Source organism: Nematolebias whitei, chromosome 13, assembly GCF_014905685.2.
Source record: "Nematolebias whitei isolate Nwh7 chromosome 13, NemWhi1, whole genome shotgun sequence".
NCBI lineage: Eukaryota > Metazoa > Chordata > Actinopteri > Cyprinodontiformes > Rivulidae > Nematolebias > Nematolebias whitei.
This window is the reverse complement of record NC_056510.1, coordinates 44,299,494-44,313,889: the sequence shown is the minus strand read 5'-3', so window position 1 is coordinate 44,313,889 and position 14,396 is coordinate 44,299,494. Positions and strand designations below refer to the sequence as shown.

Here is a 14,396-nt window from a genome sequence, read left to right as displayed (position 1 = left end):
TATATATATATAATAAATATATATAAATATATATATTTTTTTTATCCCCCCCAACAGTCATCAGTCAGAACAAAGATGTCTAGGATAGAGATGAAAAGGACTCACTGGGTGATAAAGGTGGCCCTGATAAAATCTCATCTTCTCCATTCAGATGCTTCTGGAAGTCATCCAGAGTCATCCAGTCCAGGTTGAGATCCATTCCAAGACACAAAGTGGCTTGGCTCTTGTCTGTAAGAAATAAGAGATCATTAGCTGATCCCTGTAAAGCACATGTGTCAAGCTCAAGGCTCGGGGGCCAAATGTGGCCCTCATGGACATTTTTCTGGCCCCCAAGATGATATGTTCAATGTAAAATACTTTTTTCACTTGAATTTTTTCAGTAATCTTTGATTATGATGTTGAAAATGCAGCAGGAAACACCAAATGAGACCAGTCAACCTCTTGTTGAGGAACCTGCAACCAAGGAAAGATGTTGGACTTAACTGGGTTTGATGGAGATTCTGAAATTGGCCCTTAGTTTGAAAAAGGTTTTAATTTTGTCCCCCTTTTGTAAGTGAGTTTGACAGCCCTGCTCTAAAGCTAGAATTGAAATAAGCTAAACTTAATATAGTAAAGTGTAAAAACAACAACGTGACATTTAGATCTGCTAAGAAAACCAGACGTACCAGATCTGTCAGAGGCCTCTGGTGGCTCCTGATTCTCATCACAGGCCACGTAGAGTCTGGGCTCACTGTCCTCTCTCCTCTTCCTCCTATCATCAGCTGATGTTTTCTTCTCCCAGCTTGGACGCTGCACATCCTCAGGCCTCTCCTTTCGTTCTCTGAAATCATCTGTTGGCCGTGCTTTTCCCGTGCACTCCTCTTCTCGCTCGTCACTGTCCAGGCTAAAGCCATAACTATGGCCCGGTCTGGTAGCTGCAGGCAGAAAACAGCTCAAACAATAAACAACAAATAATAAATCACACTGCTTGGACTGTGTGTTACTGTATTGTATGCTCTCCTCACTCATCAAAAAGCCAGTCTAAGAAGCAACCGTTTCTTTTTTCTCTTAGTAAAAGACTAATATATCTGAAATGATCACAACATTGAAATAAAAGACTCAAAAACGTTTCCTTCGTCTGTGCACTCCCGGGACACCGAGGCACTGAATACTTTTGAAATACAGCTGATTTGACCGTTAAACTTCTTTTATTAAGCAAACATTAGACTGAGACGTCTTTAATATAATTTCAAGCAAACAATTGTTTTTAGGTGGTTATCTTGTTCAGTTTGCACGGTGACTCGTCCCGTGCACGTTTTTTTGTTCCTTGATTTTTGTTGTGGCGTTTCCTTGTTGGTGTTTGTGCTTTATTTCTAATAGTTATGAGAACTGTTGCTGCGAGGTTCTGCGGAGCCAGAGACCAGGTGCTACATCGAGGTACCTGGGCTAACTAGCTGGCTGATTCAACGAAGCAAAGCTGAGACTGTGCCATTGTTGAGTGACCGCCTGCATCAGATTCACATCGCTTGATCGCCCAACCTCAAACCAATTCCACCATGGTCATTTATCTTTCAGGACTTCTGCTTTATGATCAGTGTATCTGAGATCTGTTAGCTCTTGCTAGTGCTAGCACGGCTTCTGGTTTCATCATTTGTGAGCACACGAGCCCCGCAGTATGGTTGCACCGATGGGAGCTACGCTTCGACCCAATCTTTTTTTGTTCCTGTTGTTCTTGTTTTAACCTGCTTTTGCGCCTACACTGCACACCCACGCTACGGGTATGACGCGACACACTTGTGGAGTTGTGTGTGTCGTTGCTTTACCATCTTATAGGGCTGAAACGATCCCTTGAATCACTCAATTACAAAAAAATCCTCGAGCAAATGTATCTGCCTCGAAGCTTCGTTAAACTATTCAGAGCACTGTGGTCTAGCTGGAAGGTTTTTATGTTGCACAACACTAGCACTTCCGCTAGCGCTTCTGCTAACGCGTATGTGCTAAGTTTGTAGCTATGCAGGAACGGATCCTGCGTAGAAGAAGAGCCCTGAAAACAACAAGAACTGTCAAAAGTTTGGGAACATGTTGGACTAAACAGAAGAGACGACACAGCCCAGTGCTTCCAGTGCAAACAGAACTGGAGTAACCAGAACAGACTGATGCATTTATTTATTGATGAACTTCCATCCAGACTTAAATATTTAGGGTGAATATTACAAGTGTAAATGTTTTTACATGAGTTAGTAGGATTTTTCTTTTCTTCTTGCTGCTGTTTATGACTGAAAACTGTGATTAATCTTTATTTATTACTACTGTCATATTTGATTATAGCTCATCAATCAAGACTAAATAATAACAGTCTGCAGAACTCCATGTACAAACTAAACTGTACATAATCTATCCAAAAAACAAGTTAAATCTGGTCCTCTGGACATTCAAAAAACAAAACCAACAAAAATAAAAAATATAGAAACATTTCGTCTCTCATCCTGAGGACTTCCTCAGTCTGAGGTGCTGTATTCAGCTCAGTCTCTTAAATAGCACCTTCTCAGAGTGGATCAACCAGTTTGCTGCTGACAACCAAAACCAGCTGATCACATGCTCAAGAAGGACCATCAGCCTAACAATGGATCATTAGCACCTGATGGCTGTTTACTGTTCACAGAGGGCTGAGTGATACTAGCAATCACAGCATTGTAATTCGGCATCAACTCATTCATTAATTCGGCTGTTTGGAGTCACCATCAGAGAAATGTACCAGCGAGACTTTAAAAGACAGAAACAGCACGAGTTCTGCCTGACCCAAACTGTGGCCTTGACAGCAGACTTCTCTCAACTCCTCCTGGCATGTTTAGGAAAACCAAAGACGCCTTGTCTGTTTCCTCACCCCTCCTCCCCCAAGGCTGTGGACATGTGACAGAACCTCAACTGAGCTGAAGATGAACGTCACCTCTTATCTGGACAATGGCTGAGGGGGGCTCTGGACTCTGCTACGACCTTCCCTTAAAATTCACTGTGTTCACCGCCTATATGTTCATGTATAACGTCTGTTTATGTTGCTTTGTTGTGGGAGGTTTTTTGATGCCTCAAATCGTGCCCGTCTTTTTTGTTTTCTTCCCTTTTCTCATCCAAGCAAAAATATTATTCAGAAGAAGAATAAGATGGCCGTGCTAATTAGCAGCAGCTTCGCGCACTACGTCCATCTTTCGGACAACTGTACGTACATGTTCTCGTTGTATCTAGGTGCAATGATAATAAAGTTTATTCTGATTATTCATGTCCAAAATTATGATTGATCATTTTTAGTATGTGCAGCTTAATGACAGCTGCGTTCTGTAGTCTGAGAATTACAGTATACAAAAACTAATTAGTGCTTTACATGACATTCATACACCGATGGGACACACAAGAGCATGGCAATGTTCAGTGTCTTGCTCAGGAACACTTCAGCATATGACTGCTGGTAGAATAGAACCCCCAACTCTCACATTTGAGGATGGCTGCTCTAACCTCTGAGCCACAGCTGCCCCCAGCTGAACAGATTATTTAATATACCTAAATAAATGTCTAAAAATAAACTATTAATATATGTAAATAGTTTATTTTTAGACATGTATTTTGTACAGTTACAGCTGTTGTTAATAAATGTAGCTGTGTGACAACTGGGACAAAACTTTGACTCAAATATATTTTTGTTATTACTTTATGGAAAGGAAAAAATACCAATATATATATCGTATATCGCTATTTATATTAAAAATATCTAGACATTAATTTTTGCCCATATTGACCAGCTCTATTCTGAATGATGCAAATTACTAGGAGAAATATGAGAAATGTGATGAAATACACTGCTCACAAAATTAAAGGGAACACTAAAATAACATCCTAGACCGCAATTAATTAAATATTCTCATTGACAAACTTTATTATTAGCACAGTGGAATTGATTTAGAAGAAAATGACACAAAAATGATCAATCTAATCTAAATTATTACACCATGGAGATCTGGATTTGGATTCAATTCAATATGGAAGTAGAAAATAAACATGACAGGCTGATTCAGCGTCAGTGAATCTTCCTCAAGACAAGTCTAAATGAGGCTCAGTGTGTGTGTGGCCTCCACGTGTCTGTAGAACCTCCTAACAACACCTGGGCATGCTCCTGATGAGACGGCAGATGTTCTCCTGAGGGATCTCTTCCCACACCTGGATCAGAGCTTCAGTTAGCTCCTGAACAGTCTGTGGTGCGATGTGGCCTTGGTGGATTGACTGAAACATGATGTCCCAGATGTGCTCAGTTGGATTCAGGTCTGGGGAACGGGCAGACCAGTCCATGACATCAATGCTCTCATCATGCAGGAACTGCTGACACACTTCAGCCACATGAGGCCTAGCATTGTCATGAATAAGAAGGAACCCAGGGCCCACTGCACCAGCACATGGTCTCACAATGGGTCTGAGGATCTCATCCTGGTACCTTATGGCAGTCAGGGCACCTCTGGCTAGCACATGGAGGGCTGTGCATCCATCCAAAGAAATGCCTCCCCCATCATGACTGACCCACCACCAAACTGGTCATGCTGGAGGATGTTGCAGGCAGCATAACCTTCTCCACGGTGTCTCCAGACTCTGTCACGTCTGTCACATGTGCTCAGTGTGAACCTGCTTTCATCCATGAAGAGCACACCGATGGTGAATCTGCCAATTTTAGTGTTCCCTATCAAACGCCAGTCATCCTGCATGGTGTTGGGCTGGAAGCACAGGTCCTATATGTGGACGTCGGGCCTCATACCACCCTCATGGAGTCTGTTTCTGACAGTTTGAGTGGAAACATGTTCATCACTGGTCTGCTGGAGGTCATTCTGTAGGACCCTGGCAGTGGACCTCCTGTTCCTCTTTGCACCAAGGACGAGGTAGTGGTCCTGCTGCTGGGTTGTAGCCCTCCTACAGCCCACTCCATGTCTCCTGGTGTACTGGTCTGTCTCCTGGTATCTATTCCATGCTCTGGACACTGTGATGAGACACAGCAGAGCTTCTTGCCACCGCTCTCATTGATGTTCCATCTTGAATTAGCTGCACTACTTGATCAACTTCAGTGGGCTGTAAAAAACTCCTCATGATGTCTCTATGTGTGACAGAACTGACAAAATGAAAAGTGACTAAAAGTCCAACCAGAAAGGACAAGAACAGAGAAATGACCTGTGGTCACCACCTGCAGAATCACTCTCTTATAGAGGCTGTCTTGGTAATAGTCTCTCATTCCTCCTGTTGTGTTTCATTTGAACAGCAGCAGCTGAAACTGATTCTCAGTAAGTTACTAACTAACTGCTGACATTGATTCCACAAAGGTGTGACTGATTTGGAGTTACATTGTTTTGTTTAGGTGTTCCCTTTATTTTTTGAGCAGTGTAGTTTGACAAAGACGGTGTTTCCCCTACCATTATACAAGCGAGGTGCCCCACCCCGTCAACAGAACTGAGCACCCTGCTTACCAATCCGAAATTGCCCCCCTACCCCACACCCGGCACTGACATAATGTAGCAGTGTGATGTTGTTACACTAGCTTGTGAAGTGATTATTCCGGTAGGAATTCATATGAGCACTGGCAGCTTTTATTTTGAAAAGACGACAGATCCATTGCAAAACAGCGGGTAACTTCCTGTTTCGAAATTATTATTTTAATTTTAATTTAGTGTATTGTGGATGAACATGTGAATTATTATCTCTACTGTTAAATATATTGAGTTCATGGATTGTTGTTTTGAGTGTCAGCTCGGGGTTTAAAAAGAAAAATTAACGGATCATACCATTATAGTCTGTGAAAGGTTTCCCCATGCTCTCCTCGCGCTCTGTCTGTTCGGATTCCATGGGAGAAGGTATGAAGTTTTGCTTTCTGTGTTCAATAAGTGTATTTTAAGTATAATAAGTGTTAGCTTAATTATTGTTCTTGTAAAATAAAGTGCTTTGTAGCACTTAAACTGTTAAACGGTGATAGAACTGTGTTAGCAGATATTTAGCTGCTCTTATGCTACATGAAACATTGCTAATGAAAATGTTATGTCCATGTGCTGAAGATAGTACTGTTCATGGTTAAACAGCGCTGTGGAACACCAATGAAAGCCTGTTTTTCACTACTATCTTCTGCTATGTGAATTCAAGATGGCCGCGCTCAGAGCAGTTGCAGCTTCACAGGCTCCCGGTACCATCCCAGTTTTTAGAAGTTTTGATATTGACTCTGTGCCTGACTCTGCGCGATTTATGCGTGTGAACTATAGCCGAACCGAACTGATGAGAAAAGGAGCGGATTTGCCACGAAATATAGCAGAAATCAGCAACAAACTCAAAACTAAGCTCGGCAGAATGCAGATCTTAAAGTCATCTACCTGGAAGCTGCAGCAAAGTCGCACCAATGGGCAGAGGAGGAAGCACTGCTCCCGGCTTAAAAGGAGAGGATGCCGGGCGGGGGTTATGGTGAGGCTACGAGCTAACGCTAAAGCAGGTAAACTCCCCATGCCGTCTCTCTTTCTGTCGAACGTCCGCTCGTTGGACAACAAGATGGATTTACTTCGTCTGAGAGCGGGCGACTCAGAAGAGATGAAGAAGTGTGCGGTGCTTTGCCTCACGGAAACGTGGATTACAAGTGAAACGCCGGACTCAGTCTTCCAGCTGGATGACAGACTTTTTTTTCGAGCGGACCGCTGCAGCGAGCTAACGGGGAAATCACGGGGAGGCGGAGTGTGCATTTACGTGAGTAAAAGTTGGTCCGCGAACTGTACTGTTGTAAATAACTCATGCTCGAAGGCTTTGGAGCAAATAACAGTGAAATGTCGGCCACATTATCTACCCCGAGAGTTCACGGTGACTTTCATCTCTGTCATCTACATTTCTCCGGACGCTAATGCTAATGAATCACTACAGGAGCTTCATGATATCATCAGCTCAATGCAGAACAAACACCCCGAGGCTCTTTACGTTGTAGCCGGAGACTTTAACCACGTGAATCTAAAGGACTGTCTCCCAAGCTTTAATCAGCATGTGACGATTCCGACACGTGGAGACCGCACGCTGGACCGTGTTTACACGAACGTAAAAGATGCATACAAAGCCGAACCCCGCCCCCACCTAGGACTGTCAGACCACATCTCAATCTTCCTGGCTCCTGCTTACATGCCCCCGCTGAGACGCTCCAGACCGGTACAAAAGAAAGTTAAATGCTGGATCCAGGACAGTGGCCCCATACTGAAAGATTGTTTTGATCGAACAGACTGGCAGGTTTTCAGAGAGGCTGCTGAAAATGGAGGTTCGCTTGATCTTGACCAATACACATCCTCAGTTCTGGGTTACATTAGTACATGTACTGACACCGTCTCCACTATCAGAAATGTTAAAAGCTACCCAAACAGAAAACCTTGGCTGAATGCAGAGGTGTGTACCCTGCTGGAAGCCAGGAACACTGCCTTCAGGTCTGGAAACTCAGAGGAGCTGAGTAGGACAAGAAAAGAGCTGGTTTCTGGTATTAAGAGGGCCAAGGCCACATATGCAAAGAGGATCGAGGGTCAATTCATCTCACAAGACCCTCGGAGCATGTGGAGGGGCATTAAGTGCATAACAGATTATAAAGGAAGGAGTGAACAATGCCCCAAAGACCCATCTCTGCCTGATGCCCTCAACAAGTTCTATGCACGCTTTGAAGACCCGAACAGACCACCCAGCACCAGACTCACCTCGCCACCGGATGAAGAGCATCTCAGCGTGACCTCAGCGGAAGTAAGGAGTACCTTCAGGAGGATTAATCCGCACAAAGAAACTGGCCCAGACAACATCCCCGGAAAAGTGTTGAAGGAATGTGCTGATCAGCTCTGTGAGGTGCTGGCAGACATCTTTAACACCTCACTTACCCTGGAGACAGTTCCCACCTGCCTGAAGACTGCCACCATCATCCCAGTCCCAAAAAGCTCTACAGTGACTGGTCTGAATGACTATCGGCCAGTGGCCCTCATCCCGATAGTCGCTAAATGCTTTGAAAAACTGGTCATGACTCGCATCAAAACAACCATCAACATCAACGAGGACCCTCATCAGTACGCATACCGTGAGAACCGATCAACAGAGGATGCCATCTCCTCTGTGGTCCACACTGCGCTCAACCACCTGGAGCAGAAAAACTCTTACGTCCGTATGCTCTTTGGTGGACTTCACATCCGCCTTCAACACCATGATCCCCCAAACCCTGATGGACAAACTATCCACACTAGGACTAAGCCCCTCCATTTGCAACTGGGTACTAGACTTTTTAACAAACAGACCACAGATAGTGAGGATCCACAACTTCTCCTCCTCCACCATAACCCTCAGCACTGGCTCTCCTCAGGGATGTGTGTCAAGCCCTCTCCTGTTTACTCTGCTCACATATGATTGTGCAGCTACCCATCCAGGCTGTCACATTGTAAAGTTTGCAGATGATACAGCGGTGGTGGGATGCATCACAAACAATGATGAGTCCAGCTACAGGCAAGAGGTGGAACACCTGGAGAGCTGGCGCAAAGAGAATAACCTTCACATCAATGTGAAGAAGACAAAGGAGATGATTGTGGACTTCAGAAGGAACAAAAACATCTACACCCCCCTGAACATAAGAGGATCTGCGGTGGAAATGGTCTCCAGCTACAAGTACTTGGGTGTGCACCTGAATGACAACCTCAGCTGGAGCAACAACACCACCAGCCTGATCAAGAAAGCTCATCAGAGACTCTACTTCCTCAGACGGCTGAGGCGAGCTGGTCTGGGAAGCTCAGTCCTCACCTCCTTCTACAGGTGTGCAGTGGAGAGCATCCTGTGCTCCAGCATCAATGTGTGGCATGGAGGCTGCACAGCTGCAGAAAGAAAAGCTTTGCAGAGAGTGGTGAAGGCTGCACAGAAGATGTTGGAGTCAGTCTCCCCACCATCACAGACATCTACACCTCCAGATGCAGGAAGAGACACACCTGCATCATGAAGGACCTCACTCACACAGCACACACACTTTTTGCCCCACTCCCCTCAGGAAGGAGGTTAAGGAGCATTAAGTGTAGAACCACTAGACTGAGGAACAGCTTCTACCCTGAGGCTGTTAGACTCATGAATCTCTAACTAGAATAATCATTGTGAAAAACCATATCATGTTGCTGCTGATCTGTTTCATGTTGCTGCTGATCTGTTTCAATGTTGATGTGTTCATGCGTGCACATCTGCTCACAGACTCATGTTCATGTTTGTGCTGATGTTCAATGTTTTATGTTATGAGTGCTTAGTGTATATTTAGTTGATGTTTTTCTTAGTTCATATCTTAGATGTTATTACTGTTTTTCTTAGACATTTTATTGTTGGATGTAACTGGGACCCTGTGTACATAATTTCGCTCCACCACATGTACCACATGAGGTGTGAATGACAATAAAGAAACTCTGACTCTGACTCAGGAGCATTAAAAGTGCATTCAGATCAGCTGTTGTCTGGCTGTTATTTCCCACAAGACACAACGCAGAATCAACTACGCTACAAAAGCACTAAGCTAGCAACACAAAATACATGTTCTCTAGCTAAAAAGCTAAAGGCAGCGCTCACGTTGCCTCTTCTCTCAAGCTGAACCCCCCACCCCCACACACACACACACTCAAAAACTGTCTGTTTAAACAGCGCACAACTCAAACGTGTAACGCTAAGCTAGCAGGGCGCAATACATGCGCTCTAGCCTCTTCCCTCATGCTGAACGCCCACCCCCCCACACAAAACCTGTTGGTACAAGATGCACTCAGACATGTCTCCGTCCCCCCTGTCAACAAAAATCATGGATGAGATGAGCACCTGCCATGGCAAGTTAACTAGGAGAAACACTGAAAGATAATGTGAGAAAACAAAAGGGAAACACACTGCCGGGTCAAAAAGGTCTCCACCTGGATTTAACTCTTCAAACAGGTCCGAGCCTCCTGTTGGACTTGTTACTGCACGGACGATTACGTTTCAGCTGCAACAAGTTCTTTAACTCCAACTGGTTCAATGAGTTGCTTCTCATTTCTTCAACAACATGATGAAAGACTCATGGTGGTTGTGGAAAAGATGTCAGTCTGTTGGAGAAGGGTCAAATCATCGGCATCAAGCAGAGGAAACATCTCAGGAGATTGTAGAAACTAAAACTGGGTTAAGAACTGTCCAACACATTATTAAAAACTGGAAGGACAGTGGGACCCATCGTCTTCCAGGAAGAAATGTGGCCGGAAAAAAATCCTGAATGATCGTGATCGGTGATCACTTAAACGTTTGGTGAAATCAAATGGAAGAAAAACACCAGCAGCACTCAGGGCTGTGGTTCATAGAGACAGTAAGAACATTTCCACACACACAATGTGAAGGACTCAAGGGACTGGGACTGAACAGCTGTGTAGCCTTAAGAAAACCACTAACCAGTGAGGATAACTGGAAAAAAAGGCTTTAATTTGCTAGGGAGCATAAAGATTGGACTCTGGAGCAATGGAAGAAGGTCATGTGGTCTGATGAGTCCAGACTGACCCTGTTCCAGAGTGATGGAGCATCAGGGTCAGAAGAGAGGCAGGAGAAGTGATGCACCATCATGACCAGTGTCTCTTCATCAGTGAAAGATGTTGGTGAAACATTAATTCAACACTGGATGAAACAGATCTTGTGACGTTGAAGAAGTTTATAGAAACAAAGACACAGTTACACATGACGTGATCAAAGATAAATGTGCTCCAACCAAATATTAGTGTGTGACCTTTTTTTAATGGTTGCAACTTTTTTTTTGGTCAGGCCGTGTAATTTATAACTCCATTATTTTTAAGATAAATAGTACATTAGCCCGAGGAAAATAAGAATTTATGTTGGGTAAGTTTTTAACAAACAATGGAAATTGATTTTATATTTAGTCTCCATTGAAAATCTATTTTGAGTTGCAAGTCATGCAGCTGAAATGGTTTTAGTCAAAGAGACTCAAACAGTTATTTTAATGTTTTGGGGGGCAGTTTCCCCCTGAGAAAGCTGAATTCTTTGGAGGCAGATAAAGATTTCTTCGTTTCTAGTTTGGCAATGGAGTCCTGAAAAAAGTTAAAAGCTTTCTGACACTGAAAACCCAGAGCTGAACCTGTGATCTGCTAATCCTGTTCTAGGGGCTCGCACTAGTTTTGTTGTTGTTTGATAATTTAGTTTGTTTAAGAGCACTTCACATTCTGAAGATGTTTAATATGTCTGTGTTTAATGCATACCGTCTTGTTGCTTGGTCCTGTCCGTCTTCTCGTGCTCTGGTTTCTGAGTAGGAGACTCCTTAGCAGGCTTGGAAAACTTTTCAATCTTTCCTATTAACTAATATCAGGACACACACAAGTCAAATTACACAAAAAGCTACGTAAAGTCTGTAAACAACCAGTGCACAATTGTTGATTTGCCCACGACATGCTACGTACACACCAAACGTACTGAACTGTACCTTGGTGGGCTTGCTGCTGCTCTTCTCTGCAGCAGGTGGGTGAGTCGGTGGCCTGCGAGGAGCTCGATCTTTGGCCTCACAGTTTAGCAGGAACTTTTCAAACAGGTTAGTTGAGCCACTAGCATCCTTCTGTCCCAACACCTCCTCTTTAGTCCCTTCGTCCTCCTTTACCTTGACGGTACTCACAGCTGTAGAGGAGGATGAGGACGAGGAGGAGCAGGAAGAAGGGGCCTTTTGTGGTCCTGATGCGCTCTCACTTCCTTTGCTCTTAGCCTTTTTATGCAGGGTGGAGCTGTCACTGGAGTCCGATTGTGGAGCGGTATCCTCCTTGCTTTTAGAAATGTGACTTTTGAGTTTTTGCAGGCCAGCTTCTTTTTGGGTGCCGTCAGTTTTTTTGCTCTTTTTGTCGTACATAAGGTCCTTGATGCCCTGCAGCTTTACCTCCCACTTGCCTTTCTTTTGCTTGAACTTATCTTCCAAACTTGCCTTTTCCCCTGACTTGGTTACGGTTTGTGCTGATCCAGAATCGTCCATCTGCGGCTCAGACGGACCGTCACTCAGGTCTTCTTCCAGCGGAGCAGTAGCTTCATCTTCGGAGGTTTCAATTTTTCGCTCCTTTTTGGCTTTCTTTTTCTTTCCCTCTTCTCTTTTGTCTTTCTTATGCTTTCCTGCCTCCTTTGCCTTCTCCTTCCTGTGTTTTTTCAAAGGAACAGGCTCGTCGTCATCTTCATCAGAGTCGGCAAAACGTTTCTTTGTTTCAGTCTTTTTCTCCTTAGGAGGAGAGGGAGGTGTTGGGGCTCGGTCTTCTTCTTCATCCGTCTCTGGTGCGGGAAGGGGTCTCAACTCATCTATACGTTTGTCCTTCTTCTTCTTCTTCTTTTTCTCCTTTGGAGGAGGCTCTTCATCGTCTTCGTCCCTGATTTTCTTCTTCTTCTTCTTCTTCTTAACTGGTAATTCAGACGGACGTTCTTTCTCACTGTCACACTCTGAGTCTGCATCAAAAACGTCACTTTTCATTGGCAACACTTTCTGTTGAGAGAAAGGGACATGCAACGCTGCAGTGATCAAACCTTTAAGTGTTTTTCAGTAAACAGAAGGATGTAACAACACTAATGCAACATGTGACATGCTGGCTAAATGGCACGTCTCTCACAAAGCCAAGAGCACACACAGACGTTTAATGCAGTACTCGACACTAAAACTTCAAACGTTAACTCTACCACACGTTAACCCTCTCGGTGAATTAGTTTCTCTGGAACAGCAACGAGTGACTCGTGTCCGTCACATGAATCACTGCCTCCCTGCGGGACCGACGACGTCTGCAACACGTTTTCTGCACAAAGTTTTGCCTGACTTGTATTTAGGGAAGAAACTCCCTGTCTTTCACCATTTTTGTTGTGAATGTCTTGTTTGGAGGAATGGGAATAGCATTTTTCTAATTTGATTCATTATTAGACACAAATTATAGCTCCAGATGTTCTGGGACCGTCACCTCATTACAGCTGTCTGATGATTATTTGATCAATTTATGAAAGAGGGTTCACAAAGAGTAAGAAAAGTTCTCATCCAAAACCATGAAACACCAGCGTTCTTGCGCTTTAAAGAGGACATGAAAATAACGGGGAAGCAGTGGTGCAGTCCACGTGACGCACTGGTATACGCCGTACACCCACTTCAAAGAGCCCAGTAAGACGTGACGTGTTGTACGAGTCATTATACAGAAAGGTGGGGACAAAACGTGTGGTAAAGGCCCTCAGAGAACAGCGGCGTCCCTCTCTTTCTTGGAGGGGACGGAGTATTCTGCAGGCGCCCGCGAGCCGCTCTGCCTCCGGCTGTGTGAAGCTAGCGGGAGTGACGCAGAGCATCGCCGGAACAAGGGCGCTTTCAGAATAAAAGTTCAGACCGGATATTTTTATTTTGACATTTCAAAGTATTAGTGACGTTTGAAACCACCAGTTCAAAGTTTTAAGAGCAATTTAAAGAACAACTCTTATGAAACGATTCTCGGTCACATTAGTTTACATTAAATCTATTTTTTTTAAATAGTGAAAAACAACAACACTATTTAAAACATATTTACATGAAACACTTAAAGCCTAAACAACGTTCATATTTTGTCCAATTTACTTTGAACTGAAAAGAAAATAATTTATAATATTAAATATGATAATGTGAGTGTGTAACATATATCCATCCGTCCCAGTGTTTCCCCTACCATTATACAAGCGGGGCGCCCCGCCCCGTCTACAGAACCCCCCACCTGTCGGCTCTGACGGAATGCTCAACTAGCAGCTGTGGCAGGTACGCTAGCTACAAAGCTAAAGACGGCCTCTTCCCTCACGCTAAACCCTCACACTGACCCCCACCCCAACTCGAACACTGTCAGTACAAACAGCGCACGTCTCAGACGGTGCGTGTCTCAATTTTGTTGATCTGAAAAATAAATAACCAAAGCAACAGCCAAACGACCTAAACAAACCGTAATATAAATTATAAATGAAAGAAGCAAAGTGGGAAAGTAATTATTGTTTTTAGTGCTCAATTTTAATTGTAAAAATTCACCTGTGAATCTCTGAACCAGTCAACCTGTTGCCCATCCCAGGCAGACACATCACCATTAAACGTCCCATAAACTCTGTCTACAAACATATTACTGTTTATAGAGAATTAGCACATGCCCGTGTCGTAAGACTTACCACACTTTTCTTGGATTCAGCTTCCTTCTTGGCTTTAACCTCAGTCAGATGCTTCTTAAAAGTCAACAGGACTTCCCGGCAGTCCTCTAAATGGGCCTCTGGCTCCCACGTGTCATCGTCAGAGCAGTAATTCTTCCAGCGAACTCTGTACAGCACTTCACCCTACAAACAAAGAGAAGACACATCTACATCAGGCTTCACACTCTATATGGAGATACATATATATATATACATATATATATATA

General features: G+C 43.9%; 1 protein-coding gene across 1 annotated transcript in view; it reads right to left on the bottom strand.

Moving 5' to 3' along the window:
• The window catches only part of mphosph8 (M-phase phosphoprotein 8), a 133,239-nt gene that overhangs the window by 79,436 nt on the left and 39,407 nt on the right, over positions 1 to 14,396 (bottom strand). Inside the window, exons 2-6 of the mRNA XM_037687109.1 lie at positions 14,152 to 14,313; positions 11,456 to 12,484; positions 11,235 to 11,331; positions 666 to 914; positions 106 to 228 (exon numbers count right to left, since the gene is read on the bottom strand). Coding sequence (XP_037543037.1) covers positions 106 to 228; positions 666 to 914; positions 11,235 to 11,331; positions 11,456 to 12,484; positions 14,152 to 14,313 — 1,660 coding nt within the window. The remainder of the gene's footprint in view (positions 1 to 105; positions 229 to 665; positions 915 to 11,234; positions 11,332 to 11,455; positions 12,485 to 14,151; positions 14,314 to 14,396) is intronic.